This window comes from Lissotriton vulgaris, chromosome 7 (genome assembly GCF_964263255.1).
Source record: "Lissotriton vulgaris chromosome 7, aLisVul1.2, whole genome shotgun sequence".
NCBI lineage: Eukaryota > Metazoa > Chordata > Amphibia > Caudata > Salamandridae > Lissotriton > Lissotriton vulgaris.
Window position 1 is genome coordinate 1619481425 of NC_141695.1, and position 22083 is coordinate 1619503507.

Genomic DNA, 22083 nt, shown 5'->3' on the forward strand with positions numbered 1-22083 from the left:
AATGGTGCGGGGAGAGGGCTTCGGCGCGTCGGTTCTTCTCCCTCAAAGTCCTAGTGCTCCGGCAAGGTTCCGTCCTCTGCAAAAGGTTCCGCCGTCCGATTCTGCAGATCTTCTTGTCGCGCCGCTCTCCCAGCTCCACGAAGAAGTTGTGGCCTAGCTGGGAGAGTCGGCAACTTAAATCCCCCTGGCTCTCCTTAGGGGGGGCTTCGGTGTCTCCCCCGATTGGGGGATTTGAATGAGGCAGGGGGGTGCCATTGGGCGCCTCTTAGGAGCGTCCAGGCCAAAGGTTACTTCCGGCCGGGCAGGCTGGTGCGCTGCCCGCTTCCGCTGGTCTCCGGGCGCTTCGGGGCGCCCGCAACCATTTTCACCACTGGTTGGGGCACCACGTGGGTTATGGCGCCGGCCTTCTAGCCCCCCCCCCCCCGCCCCCCTGCGGGAGGGTGTGGCGGCCTCTGCGAGAGAGACTCCAGTGTTAATATAAAGGGGCCTGGCTTGGAAGAGAAAACATCCTTTTGCGGGCCCAAGAGCAGTGCAAAAATGCACCAGGCCTTACATTTGGTTTCCAAATGGTTATAAGCCACCAGTGGAAAAAAAGTGAATACAGAGAATGAGAAGTTTGCTAAATAAACAATCTATGATGGTGCGGGGGTGGTGGGTGAAAGTAAGGACCACGGTTGGGCATGGCGACTGGTGACAGATCTTCGCAAAGTTGGGAGTCGCAATGTGGGGAAAACAGTCTGCAAAACCATGCTCTCAATGGGATAGCTACAGTTTAAAGGAGAAAAAAATATATAGAATTAAGGGGCAAGACAGAGGAGGTGGTTAATGGCCAGAACGGTCGACCTCGCCATGGGTTCACAAGAACGCTTGAAATGCGTGCCAAAAACGTTTAAATAAAATACAAGATAAATGCATGCAGCCCGGAAAAGTAAACGGCCTTCAGCAAGTGTGCATTAAAAAAAAAAGCCCCAACAGCGGAAGGAAACAGTACTTCTGACACAGGAAACTAAGAGAAGCACACAAGGAGCAAGTATTGGTAAATGCAGGAAACTATGCTACAGCCAATAGAAATGGTGGAAAACTAAGTAAAAAGCACAGGAACCACTGAAAAGGAAGGGGTGTTAGCCCCTTTTAAGATTCTATTGAATACAATAGATTACTCAAGCACAGAGCAAGCACTGTGCAGGCAAACCTAAAAAGGAGCTACCAAGTTACCAGTAAAAAATTTACAGAATAAGAGGAAAAAAGCTGAATATGTGAGAAAACAGGAGAATCTTAACAATTTACATAAAGTGAATTGCACACTGTACAATATTTGCTGTGCTCTAGTCTTATGCTTGCAATTTTTTAGTACTGACATTCTATTTACATCTACAACATAATGTGGTTTCAGCAATGTGCTGAGGAATGATAAAGATCCCCAAGTTCATACGTCTGATGAGATAGAGCATGTTCATGCATTACATACACATGGAAGAATTCCATGGATCCCAATTTTTGCTAGGCCGTGTAATTAGATATACGAGGTGCACAAGTTGTAAAGTGCAGCTTCAAGGCACCTGGAAACCACAGCATGATTATTGGAAGATAAATAAAGTTATGATGCTGTTTGTATTTAAGTACATTTTGTTAAAATAAACAAGTAATTGATGTATTTCGAAAGCAAGATTTAACACCAGTGATTAGGATTAGCTGGAATGCATGTTACTTCAATAAAATCAAATGAATACTTAACAAGTTCTTAGGTAGGAGGGGGGATGGAATGGCTTCTCCTTGGTAGGCTGAGCCAAAGACCACGAGGGAGGAACAACCACTGATTGTGTGGTTCTGAGAACATCACTTCCTCAAGCAAACACCCCATGATGAGCAATCCAGATTTTTTTTAAACGCCTTTGCGATTTCAAGAGGACATCCTCTTAAAATGCACTTACCCAACATTTGTTTCTGCTCTTGTGGAGGAGCTGCTGCAAGCATGGACGGAGTCAACGGCTCCTGGCCCTGAATAACGACAGCTGGCTCCATCATCTAAATACCAAAATACATTAACATTAAATGAAACTAACTAGAAGAGCATGCACAACGAGTTTGAATTTCAAATCTGGATTTAAGAATAAATAAATCAACATTTATCTCTGCTTATGATTCACCTATAGGTGTTGCTCAGTTACAAGATAACTTCATCACTCGTTAACTCACACCTGACCGATTTTTTTCTATTAAAAAACGAAATTTTTCACATTCATGAAGATCTTTAGATATCATAACTATCAAATACTAGATTTGAAACATCACATGTTATTGCACAGCCCAAATTTCAGAGTCCAAATGCTACTGCATCAGTATTTAAGCTGCTATTCCTGCACTGGTTGTTTTGGGATTTTGAGAGCTAATGGTGGAAAGTCCTGCAAAGCTGGGTTTCCATATTCCGAAGCATCGAAGTAACGATCTGATCATCAAGGCAGGACAGAAGTAAGAAGAGGTGGAATAAAGCTCCCCCATTTAACCATGGATAGTAGAAACACCTGCCAGAAGCCACAATGTGCTTTTGCAAGCTGGGCTAAAACAGTATTCCGGGTTGGACACTTACAATAGGGGGATTCAATAAATCCCCTTTCATGATAGGAAATTGACCAATCAGTAAAGAAAAAACAAAAACAACTCAGAACAAATAAGTGTATTGTTGACATGAAATTCAGCCTTTTCCCAATAATAAATGCAATTGGAAATAGTCAACATTCACAGCACTAGTAATATGAACCACACACGTTGATGGGAAGGGCTAATGTTTAATTTCGGTATTCCACTGGCAAATCTGCCTTTAAAGGCATGTAACTCTAGCTGGACAATAGTGAGACATGGGAAAGCAGGGCCACTGGCAGGAGTCCTGCTCCCGGTAAGGATGCAATATGCTTAAAGCAGACACCTACAGTAAATCAACCACATGCACCAGGGCGCCCGTGCTGTTCCAAGCACAACCCCCAGACTGGTGACATCAAACAATCCAGCAGACTTAGGGCAATAGACAAAATGCTTAATGGTAGCGAGAAAGCTACTATGCATACAGTTTAGGAAAAGAATGTTTGCGAGGGCCCTTCACAAAGACCCGATCATTAAACAGGAATTAACCAGGTCGGCATCACCAGGAGCTACACCTAAAAACATTAAGAAGCTCTACTATGGAGGTTGAAAATATTTACTAGCTTTTTAGGGAGCTCCAAGCATGGTATTGTTCCAGTTTCTAAGGCTGGTAGTATTAGATTAAATATTTCTGATATCATAATGTTTTTACCATAAAGGCAGAAAAATATCAGATGGCTTCAAATGGATATATAAAGTTCACAGGGCGTCTGCAGTAGGTGCATTGACAGCGGAGTTAACAATAGCTGCCTACTTTGCTTTTTAGAAAACAGTTACCCCTAGATTTTAAACTGCCTTTGCGCTGTACCACACACACTGGGATACCATGTGCTGCTGCATTTACTGCATATGAAAGAAATAGCAGGACACGCAATGGAAATGTATTTTCTCCATTCCCTTTTCAGAACTCAAATTGCAAGAACAACCGGTTCAATTTTTCCATGTTTTGAACTTACGACCACCTGGGTTAGCGTCCATCTTACCCCACTGCCAAATCCCAAACCTCCCAAATAAATCTACAACTGTCATCTCTGAGAAATTTTTACTCAGGCTGTGCAAGATGCAAGGAAGACATTCCACGAGTTCAGCGAATTACAGAGAAAGCAAGGCATCCCGTATGCAATATAGAACCTATCTAGCCTTTGCTTGAGGATATATTAGGAGGTTAATGCATTTACCAATCCTTCTGAATCGCATACATTTGCCAAATGTCACCCCCTTACAGTCTACAGGGAAAACTCTATTGTGCACTCAATAGTCTAGACACGGTGGAAGATGCTTTTGACAACGCAAGCCATTTTGACTGAACTCAATCAGATATTAAAAAAGCCTGAATGTGGTCATTTTCATTATATTAGTCTGTGTATCAGGACTGTGTAGGTCTTTCTATGTTGGTGTTCCTCAGTTCAATGAAAAATAGATTCAGGATATCTTGATTGTAAGCTCACTTGGATAGGCTGTTCTAAGCTTCACCAGTCCTGTACATAATGCATGGACCAGCAGCTATTAGTAGGTATGGAAATCAATGGCTACATTGTCCTGATTTCTTTGTGAATAGACCCATTTTGCTTGGGAGGGGGTGGGGGGTAAACTGGCTCTGGTCATATGCCTCATGGAATGTTTTGCCTCAAGTAGCACTTGTTAATAGGTGTCCTAGTTACAGAGTTTAGGGAGGAGTTTATTGATTGGCAAAGGAACCAGTGTGGGCTGGGGATTGGGTGGGGTGTTTATAGATGCAGTTGTGTGACTTATGGCGCAAAGGAAGCAGAGCAATATGATATATTGGGACACATGATACATTTGGAAATGGAGGCATAGAGCTTACACTCAGCCCTACAGGAATCCAAAAGGGTACAGTATAAGGTTATATGTTCTATGCCCTGCAATGTGCAGAATCGTTCTGCCAAGAGCTTTTTTGTGGGAAGTTTGAGGTGTCTAAGGGCATGCTTATTTGATGGTTGAATGGTGTGAGGGAGGATGTTTAAAGATTAAGTAGAAGAAACGGTTAGAGTCTTAAGGGGAAAATGAATGAATTCACTCATGGATGAGTTTGGAAACTGTGATTTGTTACAATGGGTTTGGAGGAGCAGTGGGGGCTGTAGGGAGGAACAAGGAGAGATGGGCCTTTATGCACTCCCACTATATCAGAGGCACATCAGGAGTCAATACGGCGCAGGTGAGGTTTAATACACTTACACCTGGAGTCTCTACAAAGCAGAGACCATTACTTCTTAAGTAAGTACTGTAACTATTAGTTAATACTTTTTGCTATTAGCCAATAAAATATGGACTGGTTTAGTTGAAAAAAGAAAATCTGAAAAACAAAGAGAAACATTAAAAAGAAAAGGGGAACATACTGAGAAAAGTATCTATATTCACAAAACTGGTCTCCAGTCATGCCCTGCCTACACCAAATCCACCACAGGCAACCAACTAAAGGCCATTCATAGTGGGTATTGCCCACAGGGCCTGGCCACCCAACCCACAGCAAGTGGTCATCCCTATCCTCCCCGCACAAACGTTGGCCTTGCATGAGAGGGTTTAGCCATAGCGCCTGGCCATGTGCCAAAGGCACCACAGCTGGACAACACCTAGTGTGCATTGGGATTAGATGACACAGCTTGGCCTGGGCAAGGCAATTTTTCAAAATAATTTTATTGATTCACACTTCCATATTTGGAGACGCAATTTCACGGCAAGCTTCATTAGTTCAATAGTGGATGAAGCTTGCGTGGAACGACAGCACCTTTCTATTTGTGGAACTGTGGATCCACAACGGCGCCTAAGATTGATGGCAAATTTGGCGGTACAGCTAATGCCACTTGCATTTTGGATTTCACAGATCAATAATCCCCTTGAGAGGTACTGCAGGTCCTGCAACTGTTTTTAGAGATTTGATATGCCATCCCTTCCTCTTTATATGTCCTTTCATTTTTTTTTGTGTAGGACAGTGATTGAGAGCATACAATGATATACTTACATGGAAGGATTACATGTATACCAGGAGAATGTTACCATTAACCCTTTTGCTGCTAGGGCCAACGCAAACTAGTTTCCATTTTATGTTGTTTTTTATGCCACACATTTTAGCTAAACAGTTTCATAAAGTAGTGGAGTCTGACTTTTGACTATGAAACATGAATTTTCTACTGGACAGGTCTGCCACCTGCTCATTAGAGCCTATCTGTAGGTTTCTGTTTAACATCGGTTTTCTCTTCCAAGTCACTTGTGTCGAGAAAAAGTATATAAACGTAGCAACAAAATGTTATACTCCTACTGATCTGAAGTGAAGCTCTGCTCCACTGACTACGCATCTGCCTATTTTGAATTTTTTTTGATATTTTTACTTTAAACATGTTAGACTTCTATGCACTATCAAGCGTTTTTTTTTTATTTCAAGGGACGTTGCCCAATATTGTGAAATGGACACTGCAAGAGAATGCTTTCTCTTGCAGCAGCCATCTGAATCACTAAGATCCACTTCACCAACTGAGGAAATATAAATTTTTGGTCATGTTATGTTCCCTAGCGCGTACCCCACCGACTCCATGTACCAGCTTAAAGTGCATGTAACTTCCCTCCTGTACCAGTTATGAAGACGCAAATACATTTGCGTCCAACGTTAACTTGTCCTCTTTCAGATCCACCCTGAATGGATTATATAGTCCGTCCTAAGTATGTTATGCCACCGTCTTTTTGTAGTACACTTCACATGTTTTTCCTGCTCTGACACAGTAGGCCCTGAATTCCTGCCATCGAACCTCTTTTGGCTCCTGACTCTGACAGCCTCTGCCCAGGCTACCTCTGTACCCGTGAACTCTGACTTACTTTCAGCACGGCCCCTCGCGCTCAGCTCAGCCTGCTTTCTGCCAAGACTGACTATAACCTTCGAGTTATCTGTTCCGCTCCTCGAGAATGCATTCCTGCCTACTAGCTCCAGTAAACATCCTCTCCAGCTGCAGAGCCAAAGGGCCGACCTGTCTCAATGCAAGTAATTCATAGCCTCTGTTACCATGCTTCCATGGAAGGCCCCGTGCCCCACGCTTCTCATGTAGACACTTAGGCGCTTATACACGCATCCACAGTTAGCATAGAATAGCTTCTGCCCTAGAGACCTTTCCGCCCAGATAGTATGGTTCCTAAACATCAGATATCAGATACGATAAAAGTACAAGTTGATCTGACATGCCAGACTTCTGTCTCTTTCCGTCAGTGTAAATGTCAAGTCCCCTGCACCCCGTCAATCACACGTCATGCAGCTGCGCGCGCATCCAAGCTTCCGATTTCTGCTGACATTGCAACAATTCTGTTAGCACCACCCCTTGGTGCCACCCACTTGCGTCACCTATCAGTGACGTTTCTAGCACACACCTCTGATTCACGCCTAGTTTACGCCTCTTGATTACGTACTAGTAACACGTGCATACTGTTATCTTGTCTTCTCTCAGCTGTTACGCCTCTTACATTACTTCTTATGGTATAAAACAAGTATATAAGCTATGTCATGTCAATAAAGTTTGCTCTATCCCTTCTGACACCCCTGTGGTGGTCAGAACATGATATCCTGGTCTTGACCATTCCTTTATGAGGAATAAAACCCTTAGAAACTCTAACACCACGGACTCTGTCTTTTTTCATTCCGATTGAGTTGCTATTGATTAAGTACTTACCTGCATAGAAATTAAGAGAGTAAATTAATTATTTACGTCATTTTGGCGCCCGAACAGGGACCCCTCCCCCACCTCACGCGCCGGTTGGCGCATTGCAAGCTCTGTCCCCTGCCGTCAGTTAGACGGAACCTACGCGTACCGGCAGGATTTCCTGCATCTCCCTCTGACCCAAGGAGGTGACGAAGACTGCGATCAGTGCCCAGACGAGGCGGTGAGGAGTGCGGAGGATCCCGACCAGAGCCTAGCCGAAAGAAGCAAGGTCCGAGGTGTCAAGAGGCCCACCAGGTTTCCGAAGTTTTCAGAAGGTTTCCGAGGTTTTCCGAAGTTTTCCGAAGTACCGAGTCGAGTCCAGTCGAGTTTTCCGAGGCCTTCTGTTTCCGTGCTTCCCGGTGAGTACCATTGCTGGGTCGTATCTAGACGGGTTTGGGTACGCAAGTCCGGTCTGCACTGTTTTTAGGCAGTGTATCTGTACTGTTTAGCAGTATATCTAGTATTCCGAATTTCTGCACTGTTACACCAGTGTATCTGTACTGTTGAGCAGTACATCCAGTATAGGGGGGTAGTCATCTATGTCTCAAATGTTTTCATGTGATTAATGTCGTGGTATGAATGTGACCGTTTAATGTGCATTATTGTGTTTCCTGTAATCAATTAAGTTGTAACCAGTATTAAGTAGCAAGGATCGAGCATTCAGTAATAAGTAAGCAAAATGCCGTTTTTCAACAAGTTAAAACAGATAGGAACTAGGAAAGGGATACTGGAGGAAGAAATTCCTATTCCCCCTAGGGACACTCCAGGTAACTTTATGTACCACAAGCATGGCTTAGATGCCATATTGTATCTAGATTTATGGGCCGATTACACCAAGCACCTAGACGAAAGACACAGATGGCCTGTTACCGGAACATGGGATGCCGAGTGCATCATGAAGGTAGAAGAAGCATTATGGAAAAAGAAAGCTAGACAATCCCAGAAAGACGCCATAGAATTCTGGCGTAAGGAATCACATAAACGTGCTGAGAAAGCACTCCGTAGAGAAGACAGACTTAAAGAATCAGAAAAAGCCCAAGAAAATGAATTAGTTATTGAAGGGATCCGAGTAAAAACAGAACAAATAGATCGTGCCCGAAACAATCTTGTAAACGGAATGTATCTCGCGGCCGAAGGTACACCTGAGGCCCTAACAGAAATACCGAAAAACTTACCGCCACCATTAGTTCCAACTAAAGTAATGCATAAGACTACTAAAGACATATTCTTAAATTCATATTTAGGGGATGTAGCACCAGCTTACGCCAATCTGCCTGTTCGTGCCCTGCCTACTGACAGGGACGGGCGTGGCACTACGCCCCCAGATCATGTTCCGCCAGTACCACGACAGACTTCCCCTGTTCCGCCAGCTCCGCCACTTCCCACACCCAAGATTGACCTACTGAAACAAGTCCTACCTGATCCTACTAAACGACAAAGTCAAGTTCAGATCCAGACTCCGCAAGGAGATAATGCCCAAGCTTCCGCTTCAGGAGGTGCGACCGCGGGTCTTCGGACTCCGCCATCGACACGCAGATTCAATTTCAGGGACACGCAGAGTCCTCTCGCGTTCCAGTCTCCCCACTCACGCCTTGACGCATTAAAGGAAAACATGTCAGTTTGTAGATATGATCCAGTACCCGGAAATAACGATCTAATGATATTAGCATCACTACGGTTAAGATCTGCCACTGATATCTTGCTATGTTATGTAGGAATGAAGGAACGGCTAGATAGAGTATATGAGTTTGTTCAGACAGGGAAAGACCCTGACAGTATCAAGGATGCCATGGATAAGCAGAAAGTTGATATTCAAGCACAGATATTACGATTTTTCATAAATTGTCTAATAAGAGAACGAGACAGGCCTGAGACAGATCAAAGTGAATTAGATGCACTAACAAAGTGGGGTCAAAATATAGCCGAAGGAAAACATGACAGGGGGGCTTGCATAGCCAGTATGTACCAGAAAATTAGAAGGGCAGTGATAACAGCACACCAGAAAGGGAATGACAAAGCTTCCTCTGAGGAGGAAGAAGAACTTGCAGAACCAGGAAGGACTACAGATACTATAGCGTATGTAGGCAAGGGAAACTACCCTAGGAAAGGCATCTGTCTAGAACACAAGAGAGTTTTTCTCTCTGCGTTAACAAACCCGAATTCTTCTGAACATCAGTTCCAGGAAACTGATAAAAGGCTTCGAGACCGAATGGGGTACCATGTACTCAATTCTATGGATGAACAGGAACTAGCCCGGTCAGCCGTGTTATGGGCCGAAAACCCAGACATATATAATGACGATACGTTAGCACAGACATTCTTGAACCTTTCCCCAGACGAGCAGACATTAGCAGGTGTATACATGATTCAGCACCTCCTCATCAAGTTCAGAAACAACCATTCCGATCCAGGTCCCTTACACGAAACATTAGAAGCACTACTCATGGATAGATGGAGAGGTTTCAGTACCAAGTTAATACAAATAATTCTAGAACAACGACGTAATTATAACACCTTCATAAGTTCTGAATATGTTCCCGCCCCGCCTCCAGAAAGAAAAACGTATCACATGCAATGCCTGAGTGGCATTGAAAGTCAGAACCCCTTACGAGAAGTACACCCAGTTATGGGTGCGGATCAAGTCTTGAAGCGTGTGTATGTTCACACACCACTGACTAAGTTAGAACTGTTAGAAATGAAGAAACTAGTTCCGCGTCATGATAAAGACCCTGCAGGTTTTCACAGAGAGCTTAAAGACATGTTGTTAATGGGGGATTACACGTATGATGATATTATGAAAATGTTAAAAGTACTGTTGCCCACGGGCATTTACGAGAAATTAAAGGAAAAGGATTGGGAGGTGGGAGAGACAAAGATAGCATGGGCAGAAATAGAAGACGAAGAAAGCAAACGAATCCCAGGGGTAGGCCTTGGGGATAGGACTAAAGCATTGCCCGGATTAATAGTACAGGTTTTGCCAAGATTATTGACAACTAGAAAGGAAGATTGGGACGCAATCTCGTCCTGTAAACAGAAACAAGATGAAGATACTAGTGACTTCTATTCAAGATTCGAGAAATGTTTCATTATAAATAGTGGCCTACAACCAAGCAGCGAGTCATATCCACACCTTTTCGTATCAAAATTAGTCGAGAATTCCCTACCATTAGTTAAAAATAGAGTGTACAAAGTTGAAAGTACTTGGCAGGCAAATACGCCATCCCAGATGTTACAAATGTTACAATATCATCAAAACAGAATTAGGGAAGAACAAGATCAGGAACAGAAGCGTATGAAGGACACGAAAATGAAAATGTTGGTAGCTCAGACGGTCCCAGCCGACGGTCAGAGAAAAGGTGGGGCCCAGACAAGTCACACTACAGCTCCCGTTAAAGGGACATGTAATTATTGTAAACAGCCAGGTCACTATGTACATGAATGCCCAGTCCTGAAACATAACATCTCAACAGGTAAAACTAAAGAAAGACCGCATCCGCCTAGACAAGATCAGGTCCAGCAACAGACCTCACAGAATGTACAGCCGATGCAGAATACACAGCCTATGCATGCTCCATCCCACACAGCACAGACAGTAGCAGTACCACAGCCACAGCCCATTGCCGCGACTCAGCAAGTCTCACAACAGATGTACCAGTATGCCCAATCTGCATATCCAGATTACCCCCGATACACATGAAACAGCCTAGAGAGGGAAGGTGGTTTGCCTCTTATTGAAATTCCTGTAGATCAAGAAGGTCCTTATGTACATAGTCACGTATTGGGAAAAGACAGAAAGTTTTTAATTGACACAGGGGCAAGTCGCACTACCATCAGTCACAATGAAGTCCCAGGGGCACCCCTCTCAGGCTCACAGAATGTTTCCCTTGGTTTTTCAGGACAGCCTATTGTAAATGAAGTATCGGAACCAGTACCACTGGCTGTGGGTCCGTTATCACGAGTTACAGACTTGTTACTTACGAAATCATGCCCAGAAAATCTGTTAGGAATTAAAACACTGAAGGCTCTAGGAGCTATAATATGCTGTTCCCCGGAGGGAGTTAGACTCTTTCTACGAGATTTCAAGGGTCATTATGTTTTACGAGATTTTGATGTCAGATTGAAAAATGTACCAGATCACCTATGGGCAAAAGGCCCAGCTGACGTAGGTTGTATGCATATCACTCCATATCGTGTTACACTCAAGACAGGAGTTGTTCTACCTAGAATCAGACAATACAAGTTACCACCCGATGCTGTAGTGGCTTTACTGAAAATCATTGAAGAGCTTATTGCCCAGGGAGTGGTCGTAGAGACCGACTCCAATATCTGTAATTCACCCATCATTCCAATTCTTAAACGTACAGACCCCAATGCACCGCCAGTATATCGGCTGGTGATTGATCTTCGAGAGCTGAACAAATGCATTGTACCACAGTACACTGTGGTCCCCGATATCTCTTCCCTATTGACTACCATTGATTCAGAAGCAACGTTCTTTACTGTAATTGACCTCAAGAACGCTTTCTTCAGTGTACCTATTGATCCGGAGAGCCAATATCTCTTCGGATTCAGTTTAAATGGACGAAGTTTCAAATTTTCCCGCGCACCTCAAGGATTCACAGAAAGCCCCAGCATCTATAGTCAAGCACTGAAAAGACAACTAGATTGTGTTCAAATGCCAGTTAACACCGCTTTACTGCAATACGTCGATGATCTACTGATCACCGCACGAAGTGAGCCCGAATGTGAACAAGCATCATTGACAGTTTTACATTTCCTGGCCGACAAGGGGCACAAGGTGTCTCCTTCGAAGCTACAATTCTGTGTTCAGCAAGTTGTGTACTTGGGTCACTTGCTGTCCAAAGTGGGGAGACAGCTCACTCCCGATCGCATTCAGTTAATTGTAAATATGCCACGACCCCAGACACAAAAGGAAGTGCGGGCCTTTATAGGCCTCACCTCGTACTGCAGGCAATGGATTCCTCAATATGCATTTCTAGCTAAACCACTCATCCAGTTAACGACGCAGGAGGCAGCAACTTCGCCTGCCCTCCCTTGGACTCAGGAACATACACAAGCCTTTGAGGAATTAAAGAAAGCATTATGCCAAGCACCAGTTTTAGCGACACCATGTTACAACAAACCGTTTACACTTTTTGTTACAGAACGTGATGGTACAGCGTTGTCTGTCCTCACTCAAGACCAAGCAGGTTCACATAAGCCTTGTGCTTATTTTTCAAGTACATTGGACTCAGTAGCCCAGGCACTCCCTGCGTGCTTAAAGTCAGTAGCAGCAACAGCGCTAGCAATCAGACAAAGCGACTCAATTGTTCTAGGTCATCAGTTAACAGTACAAGTTCCACACTCTGTAGAGGTTCTGTTAAACAGAACTCAAACTCAACACTTGACTATAGCACGACTGACAGGTTACGAATTGACACTATTCCAGCCACACATAGAAATCAGACGCTGCAGTATCCTGAACCCAGCAACACTGTTACCTACAGATATGACAGATCCAGCTCCGCATGATTGCATAGAGATCATTAATGCAGTAACAAAGCCCCGACGAGACTTAACAGATGTTCCATTGACAAATCCAGACCTGACACTTTATGTGGATGGTTCATGTATGAGAACAAATACAGGAGAATTAGTGGCCGCGTATGCCGTGACCACTGAAACTGAAGTTAAAGAAACACATCGTATTGATACACTGTCTGCTCAAGCGGCAGAGCTCATCGCTCTGACCCGAGCCTGTATTCTAGCCAAGAACAGAAATGTCAACATATACACTGATTCCCGTTATGCGTTCGGAGTCGTACACGACTTCGGCATGCTCTGGCAAGAACGAGGTTTTCTGACCTCTCATGGTGCCAAGATTCAACATGGTCCCCTCATTCAAGCATTGTTAGAAGCAATACATCTGCCTTCAGCCATATCCGTCATGAAGTGTAAAGCACATACTAAAGTCACAGATTCTGTTTCCCCAGGGTAACGACCTGGCAGACCAGACAGCAAAGCATACAGCACTGACTCACATTCAGACAACTGATACGACAAAGACAACTGAACAGACAAATTGCATGTCAGTCAGGGATCCCGCACTAGATGTTATCGATATTCAGACACATGCTACTCCAGAAGAAATAAAGAAATGGATTGAACTAGGAGGGATCCGGACAGATCAAGGTTGGATGACGAAGGGAAAATCTACATGGTTTCTCCCTGACTCTATGGTTCAAGTCATGATAAATACAGCACATAGTCCTGCACATCTAGGAGAGAAAGCGATGTTAGACAGTTTACAAAATCTCTGGAACAATAAACACTTACGAGCAGCAGCAAAACAGAAAGTGCGTACTTGCATGATCTGTTGTCAGTTCAATCCAGGAAAAAGCGTCCCTGTAGAGCAAGGTGGATTTCATCCTCCCGATCACCCTTTTGAAGTCCTCCAGATGGATTATATCCAGATGGACCGTTGTCGAGGATTTAAATATGTTCTCGTAATTGTTTGTGCTCTGTCCCGCTGGACCGAAGCATACCCAGTCCCAGATTACACTGCTCCGACCACTGCCAAGCAGCTGGTTCGTGAATTTTTCCCACGATACGGCTTGCCTCGTGTCGTGTACTCAGATAACGGTCAGCCATTCTCATCTGCATTAATGAAAGAAGTTTCTTTACTACTGGGATATCAGTGGAAGTTCCATTGTGTCCGACATCCCGAAGCAGCAGGCCTTGTAGAAAGGCATAACCAGACACTAAAAATCCGCCTTGCCAAAATATGTCAGGAGAAAGGGGTCGACTGGATAGTCGCCCTGCCAGTGGCACTATTCTACATGAGAATGGTCGCCCATTCGAGATCAGGGCTATCCCCGTACGAGGTGGTCTTTGGCAGACCACCGAATATGTGGGGGACGCCCATTCCGAAAAAGATTACTGATGTTGATTGTAATATGTTGACAGATTACCTTGCCTCCTTGATGTCTGCACTCCAATCATGTCGTTCACAGGTTGCCGCAGCCTTCCCTGACAACACTGATGTAAAGCCACACGACGTCCGTCCTGGTGACGTTGTGCTCGTCCGCAACTTCGACAGAAAGAGTCCGCTGGAGCCCCGCTGGAAGTCCCCGAAGACCGTTCTTCTAACAACAAGGACGGCCGTGAAAATAGAAGGAAGAAAGGGGTGGGTCCATACGAGTCATATAAAAAAATTCTCTGGACTGAAACCTGATCGAGACTCGTCCACCCCCACCAAAGACTGTGTCGAACAAAAAGACTTTACAGAATCTGAACGAGAAAAAACTCCTCAAGAAAATTATCGCATGAAACTCCGATCTAGCAAGTCAGACAGTTTAATTGTTTAAGTCCTCCCCTAGGTGAATCGGTTAAATAGTCTCTGACATGTATCCCCTAGATCGAGATAGAGAGAGAGAGAGAGAGGCCAAGAAACGTACATATTGTAAATCACTTCGTAGTCACTGTATAGTGACACTATTAATCATGTTTATTCTCAGTATTCTAATTATTGTTGTCAGCATCGTATTACCCATCTATTACCCTATTTTCAAGCGTGAACATTCTGCCTATAATGTATCTGCTGAACACACTTTTAGTGAGTTACCTCCACACGAGCTTTCCTTCAGACTTGCGCTGCGCAACAATACATTCATTAGTATGCTACATCATTCTCATCAAACTAACAATGCTACAAATTGCTGGATATGTGGCCGACTCCCTCCCTACCAGAATTACAAGGGAGCCCTGCCCCTCTTTCCGTATCCGTTCACTCACAATGGCTCCTGCGGAGCATGGTTTAAAATAATTAATTCCTTAGATCCTGATATTGCTGTTTTCGATGGGGGTTGGGTTTGGGGAAACCTGAACTTGGTCCTGCTCGACGTCTGTTACCCTGATAAGGAGGGACTCCCCACTAGAATAGGAACTGATCTAGAAAATGAAGCATATGGATTAGGTAATTATACAATTAGCCTTATGATTCTTACTGTCGAGTCCGAAGCTGCACCAGTTCTACAAATTATGTCAGTATTGCCAGTCACTGGTGAATTATGCATCAAGAAGAAAGGTTCAGTACACTTAGGTCATAGTAAATGTACTACTGTGGTCGAATTCGGTGATCATGGAAAATCGTCTTTCAAAGCTATTAGTCATTCTTACTTTGTTTGTGGTCATACCGCATACATACGTCTACCTCCAGATTGGGATGGTACCTGTTACATCGCATTCCTTCTGCCACCTGTTTTTCTAGCTCCTCCTGATTACCACAGAAATACTAATCTAGTAAAGAATAGACACAGAAGAGATATCCCACTTGTCGACTACACAGAAACGGCATGGGAACAGTACACCGACTTTAATAAAGGATTCTTTTTCTTTTTAGGACCTGTTCAGAATAGTAAATTAATACGCAGATTAACTAGAACACTTGAAGCAGTAGTAAATGAAACTGCTTCCGCCTTAGGTAACTTAACAGAAGAGCAGTCCGCCATGCGGGTTGTTGTCCTTCAGAATCGTCTTGTTATTGACGTCATCTTGGCAGATAGAGGTGGAGCCTGTAAGGTCATCGGGTCAAGTTGCTGTGTTTTCATACCACAAAACGCACCATCTGTATATCAAGCTATCACCCGTCTCCATAAAATTGCAAATCAGATACATCAGAATCCAGGCACCTGGACTTGGTCCGGTTGGTTCTGGACAACGTTAACAGCTTGGGGATGGAAGATCCTATCCTTCCTAGGCATTGGCCTAGTCCTAGTATTCAGTTGCTGCCTGTGCCTGCAGTGTGGGCCAGCGATTTGTGGACTGTGTGCCTCTTCTTGTATTGAACATTCCAGTTTTCTCTCAAAACGTAAACGACAGAAGGAAGAACAAATGATGTTACAAGAACAAACTAATCGATTCATGAGGATCGATATTTCCTGAAGGGTCCGTAGGGAACAAGGAGGGAATGAGGAAATATAAATTTTTGGTCATGTTATGTTCCCTAGCGCGTACCCCACCGACTCCATGTACCAGCTTAAAGTGCATGTAACTTCCCTCCTGTACCAGTTATGAAGACGCAAATACATTTGCGTCCAACGTTAACTTGTCCTCTTTCAGATCCACCCTGAATGGATTATATAGTCCGTTCCTAAGTATGTTATGCCACCGTCTTTTTGTAGTACACTTCACATGTTTTTCCTGCTCTGACAGAGTAGGCCCTGAATTCCTGCCATCGAACCTCTTTTGGCTCCTGACTCTGACAGCCTCTGCCCAGGCTACCTCTGTACCCGTGAACTCTGACTTACTTTCAGCACGGCCCCTCGCGCTCAGCTCAGCCTGCTTTCTGCCAAGACTGACTATAACCTTCGAGTTATCTGTTCCGCTCCTCGAGAATGCATTCCTGCCTACTAGCTCCAGTAAACATCCTCTCCAGCTGCAGAGCCAAAGGGCCGACCTGTCTCAATGCAAGTAATTCATAGCCTCTGTTACCATGCTTCCATGGAAGGCCCCGTGCCCCACGCTTCTCATGTAGACACTTAGGCGCTTATACACGCATCCACAGTTAGCATAGAATAGCTTCTGCCCTAGAGACCTTTCCGCCCAGATAGTATGGTTCCTAAACATCAGATATCAGATACGATAAAAGTACAAGTTGATCTGACATGCCAGACTTCTGTCTCTTTCCGTCAGTGTAAATGTCAAGTCCCCTGCACCCCGTCAATCACACGTCATGCAGCTGCGCGCGCATCCAAGCTTCCAATTTCTGCTGACATTGCAACAATTCTGTTAGCACCACCCCTTGGTGCCACCCACTTGCGTCACCTATCAGTGACGTTTCTAGCACACACCTCTGATTCACGCCTAGTTTACGCCTCTTGATTACGTACTAGTAACACGTGCATACTGTTATCTTGTCTTCTCTCAGCTGTTACGCCTCTTACATTACTTCTTATGGTATAAAACAAGTATATAAGCTATGTCATGTCAATAAAGTTTGCTCTATCCCTTCTGACACCCCTGTGGTGGTCAGAACATGATATCCTGGTCTTGACCATTCCTTTATGAGGAATAAAACCCTTAGAAACTCTAACACCACGGACTCTGTCTTTTTTCATTCCGATTGAGTTGCTATTGATTAAGTACTTACCTGCATAGAAATTAAGAGAGTAAATTAATTATTTACGTCACAACCCTGGAAGAACCCATCCAAAAGGGAAGATGAGAGAAAAGACTCGTTCGTACAATCCTAATCCCATACGTTTGAATTTCTGGCTTCATGGAGTATCCGTGGCTCCCAAACGGCCAAGAACTACAAATATGTAAACACAAAGTCCACACTGCAAATGTTTTTAAAACGCTTATATCTCAAAAACTACTGAACGGATTTACAGCAACCAAAAGCTGCCTTTCTGAGATAAGTTCTGCCTTCATGCCAAGTTATGTTAATATTTGTTCAGCAGTTTGGGCTGCCGGTGTGAGCAAAATTTCCCATCAGAGCTAAAATGGAAAACACATTTTATTTCACCCACCCCATAACTTTCCTCCCTTGCACGGATTTGCAGAAAAAATAGGCAGGCTGAATCGTAGTTTACTCCAAGTGATTGCCAAATTTTGTGCAAATCCGTCCATTGAAGCAAAGGTTAGGGGCAAATAAAACTTTTTAATTTATGGAGCAACTGATTCCTAACATCACGGTGACATCGCACACTGGCATTCACCAGTGTGTAGTTATAGTTAGGTCAGAGTTTCCACAGGAAGAGCGTATTTTGTTCCACTAATGACGTTAGTACTTTTGATGGATCTTAATGACATTTTTCATAAAGGTCATCCACTTCAGTTCCTTTCTGCAAAGCCTTGGGGTGATCCATCAGGAAGTGCCCATGAACAAATGAGGGGTGCCACAACGTTGAATTCCCAGGTTAATTCCAATAGGAAACATCTGATCTAGATACCGTAAAAAGGCTTAAAGGAATTAACAAACTGTGGCAAAAAGTTTGAACTTTGTTTAGTGAGCTTTTTGGGATTTCGTGTAAATGTATTCACCAATTTGAGAAATTTGCATTTAAATAGGTATGAGTTGGAGTGGGCTCAAAAGGATTTTAAAAAAAAGTTTTAAAAAAGGTGCATGTGGACAGAAAATTGAAAAGATTGGAGGTGTGGGGGGGGGGGGGGTGTCTTTTTTAGTATTCCTGGACCAAGATCTGGACCAATCAATCAGATTAGCAGGCCGCAATTAGAAACTAAATGCTGTAGTTGCTATTACAGGACCCTGTCCCCAAGCCATGAAAAGTTTTTAAAAAATCCTACAAGGGTGGAGGATGGGCACACCTTGAAACCCAGGACCATGGGAGGATAGGGTAGAATGGATGTTTTGGCAAAACACCCCAAACCAAAACTTCAGGCAGCTGGTACAGCAATAACAAACGGCTGCAACCGTGGTACCTAGCGCAGCACTGCTTCCTCAAATTTTCTTTTTTTACCCTTTTGCTGCTAGCCCCCTCACCCCCGTGTTAAGCCATTTTTTAACCTATATGGGGTAGTTTGTGCTTAGGCCCCAGTAACTTTTGTCGACATAAGGTATCCACACCAAATTTGAAACCTTTTTTACAATCATGAGGATTTTAAAGGTACCAGCATTTTACTGGAACATAGCCTTTTTTTGATACTTTTTGTGCTTTCAACCTCCTTCCAGTTAGTGGTAGAAAGGAGTGTGAAAGCAATAATGAGTCCCGGAAAGCTATAATTTTCTGAGAAGTAGACAATTCTGAATTCAGCAAGGGGTCATTTGTGTAGATCCTTTAAGTTGTGTTTATAGAAACTAACAGTTGAAAATAAGAAATATAAAAAAATAGTTGAAAAAAACAGCCATTTGTGCCAACGTTTTCACCTGTAACTTTTTCTAAGTATGACAGATTTTTTTAGGCAATATACTGTTACATCGGCTGGACCCTAGTGAAAAATAGGTATCAAGGACACCTATGTATTTCCAAAATGGGAACAAGATGTAGAGTTTAGAAGCAGAATGTTATTTGCACATCTCTGAAATTGTGGGTGCCCAAACTAGCATGTGAATTGAAATACATTTTTCGAAGTGACTTACTTTTTACACATGGTCTTACAATTGGAAGGCAGAAAAGCCTAAAAAGTCAATCAATTAAACAATCAATCAGGTATTTGTTAAGCGCAACTACTCACCCGTAAGGGTCTCAAGGCGCTGAGGGGGTTGCAGGTTCCAGTCCATCAAAGAGGGTGTCTGTCGAAGAGCCAGGTTTTGAGTTTTCTTGCAAAGATGGGAGGTGAGGTTATCTGACTGAGGTGGAACGGAAGATAGTTCCAGGCTCTGGCCGCGCGGAAGGAGCGGACTCCCGATCTGGTCTTTTTGGTGCCGGGGACCACGGCGTAGGACAGCTGGGCTGATGGTAGGGTCCTTTGGGGTGCGTGGAATTTGAGTCGGCTGTTCAGGTATGCTGGTCCGGTGTCGTGGAGGGCCTTATGAGTGGGTTAGCATCTTGAAGGTGACTCTAGCTTCGATGGGGAGCCAGTAGAGTGTGTGCAGGTGCTGAGTGATGTGGCAGTGTCTTGGCAGGTTGAGGACCAGTCTTGCGGCAGCGTTTTGGATGTTCTGTAGCTTTGCGGTGAGGTTTTTGTTAATTCCGGCATAGAGTGCGCTGCCGTAGTCGAGCCTGCTGGTGACCAGGGTGTGAGTGATGGTCTTTCTGTGTTTGAGGGGGATCCATTTGAAGGTCAATAGGTCATAACAGTTGTTCTACAATTCTGTGTTCCCCTAAGTCTCCCGATAAAAATGGTACCTCACTTGTGTGGGTAAGCCTAGTGCCCATGACAGGAAACAGCCTAAAATGCAATGTGAACACATCACTTTTTTTCAGTGACAGCTGACCCTTTATTTGCAAAATGCCTAGCTGTGGATTTTGAACTCTAGCTCAGCCGGGACCAAGAGAAACCTGGCAAACCTATACATTTTTTTAAACTAGATACCTGGGGAAATCCAGGATGGGGTGACCTGTGTGGCTCGACCTGTGTGGCTCTCACCAGGTTTTGTTACCCAGAATCCCTTTCTGTGATGGAAAGTTCTGAAATCTGTGTGGATCCACAAACTTCCACCCTATCCTGCATTACCCAAAGTCTCCTGATAAAAATGTTACTTTTTTGAATGAATGAATGAAAAATGTATTGTTCAGTTACTAAAAACTTGCAATTAAAACATTGTACAATTCTTCTTACATTTCATACATTATTAAGACCACATAATTAAAATAAACTTTTCATCAATGTATAAAACCAAATATAAATAAAACCATCCTCATTGTCCACAGTTAAGCAATTTCTTCTCCACTATTTCTACAAACTTCAAAAGTCTACCCATAAATTGCAAGCTTTCTCTATGTAAACTAGCTCTGACTGCTTGTCGGCATGTTCGTATAATTTGACTATTAAAGTCAGACCTTAGCAGCCTACATTCCTCTATTAGTGCAGGGCAGCTACAGATGATATGACAAATGCCTTCCCTCTTGTAATAATGTTACCTCACTTGTGTGGGTGGCCTAAGTGCCCTCGGCAGGGAAGGGCCAAAACGTATTGTGCAGACATCAAAATTACCCATCACAAAACACGAGAGAACGAGGGGAATGCAGAGTAGTAGGACGTTGGTTCCAGCAATGTGATCCCAGCCAGAAATGTGAGGAAAATGTGAATTTTTTCAGCTAAATCGGAGGTTTGCAGGGGATTTTGGGTAGGAAAATGTTGGGGGATCAACGCAAGCCATACCTCCCCGGACTCCCCCAGGTGTCTGGTTTTCAGAAATGTCTGAGTTTGGTAGATTTCCATAAATGGCCGCCAGGTCGTTTTGTGATGGTAAATTTTGATGAGTCCACACTACGTTTTGAGGAGTTTCCTGTTGGGGGCACTAGGCCTACCCACACGAGAGATACCATTTTTATCAGGAGACCTGGGGGAACGCTGGGTGGTTGGAAATTTGTGGGGGTCCGGTGATCCTACAACTTTACCACCACAGAAAAGTGAGGAAAACATTATTTTTTTGTGCTAAATTTGAGGTTTGCAGGGAATTCTGGTTAGGATAATGTTGGGAGATCCAAGCAAGCCGCACCACCCTAGGTATCCAATTTTCAGAAATGTCTAGGTTTGGTAGGTTTCCCTAGATGGCCGCTGCGCCCGGGACCAAAAACACAGGTGACCCCCTTGAAATACAAGGTTGTTTTGTGATAGATATGTGGACACCTGTGTTTAAGTCCCAGGCTTGCAAACATCTAGAGGAACCTAAACAAAAGTAGATATTTCTGAAAACTAGACACCTTTGGGAGTCCAGGAAGGTGTGGCTTGCATTTATCTCTCAACCTTTTCCTTCCCTGAATCCACTGCTAACCGCCCATTTTGCTAAAAAGTCAGTGTGCGTGAATAATGCATGGCTGACTGTGTGCATGGGTGATTTTGTGGATGGCGGTGTACGTAGATGTCGCTTGGCTGGCAGAATGCGTTGATGGTGCTTGGCCGGCGGTTTGTGTGGATGGCGCTTGGCTGTTGGTGAGCGTGGTTGGTGGTGTGCGTGTACTGACTCTTGGCTGGCGGTGTGGCTTGCATGGATCACCCAACGTTTTCTTACCCAGAATCCCCAGCAAACCTCCAATTTACTTACAAAGTCACATTTTCCACTTGTTTCTGTGTGGGTAAGTTGTAGGATCACTGCCCAGGCACAAATTTCCTACCA

The 22083-nt window shown here is 44.0% G+C and overlaps 1 protein-coding gene across 2 annotated transcripts in view; it reads right to left on the reverse strand.

Moving 5' to 3' along the window:
* Window positions 1–22083, reverse strand: part of LOC147706109 (embryonic polyadenylate-binding protein-like) — a 552087-nt gene that overhangs the window by 88441 nt on the left and 441563 nt on the right. For both annotated transcript variants that reach the window (XM_086929033.1, XM_086929034.1), the window contains one exon: window positions 1932–2025. In XM_086929033.1, the coding sequence (XP_086785159.1) occupies window positions 1932–2025 (94 nt within the window). The remainder of the gene's footprint in view (window positions 1–1931; window positions 2026–22083) is intronic.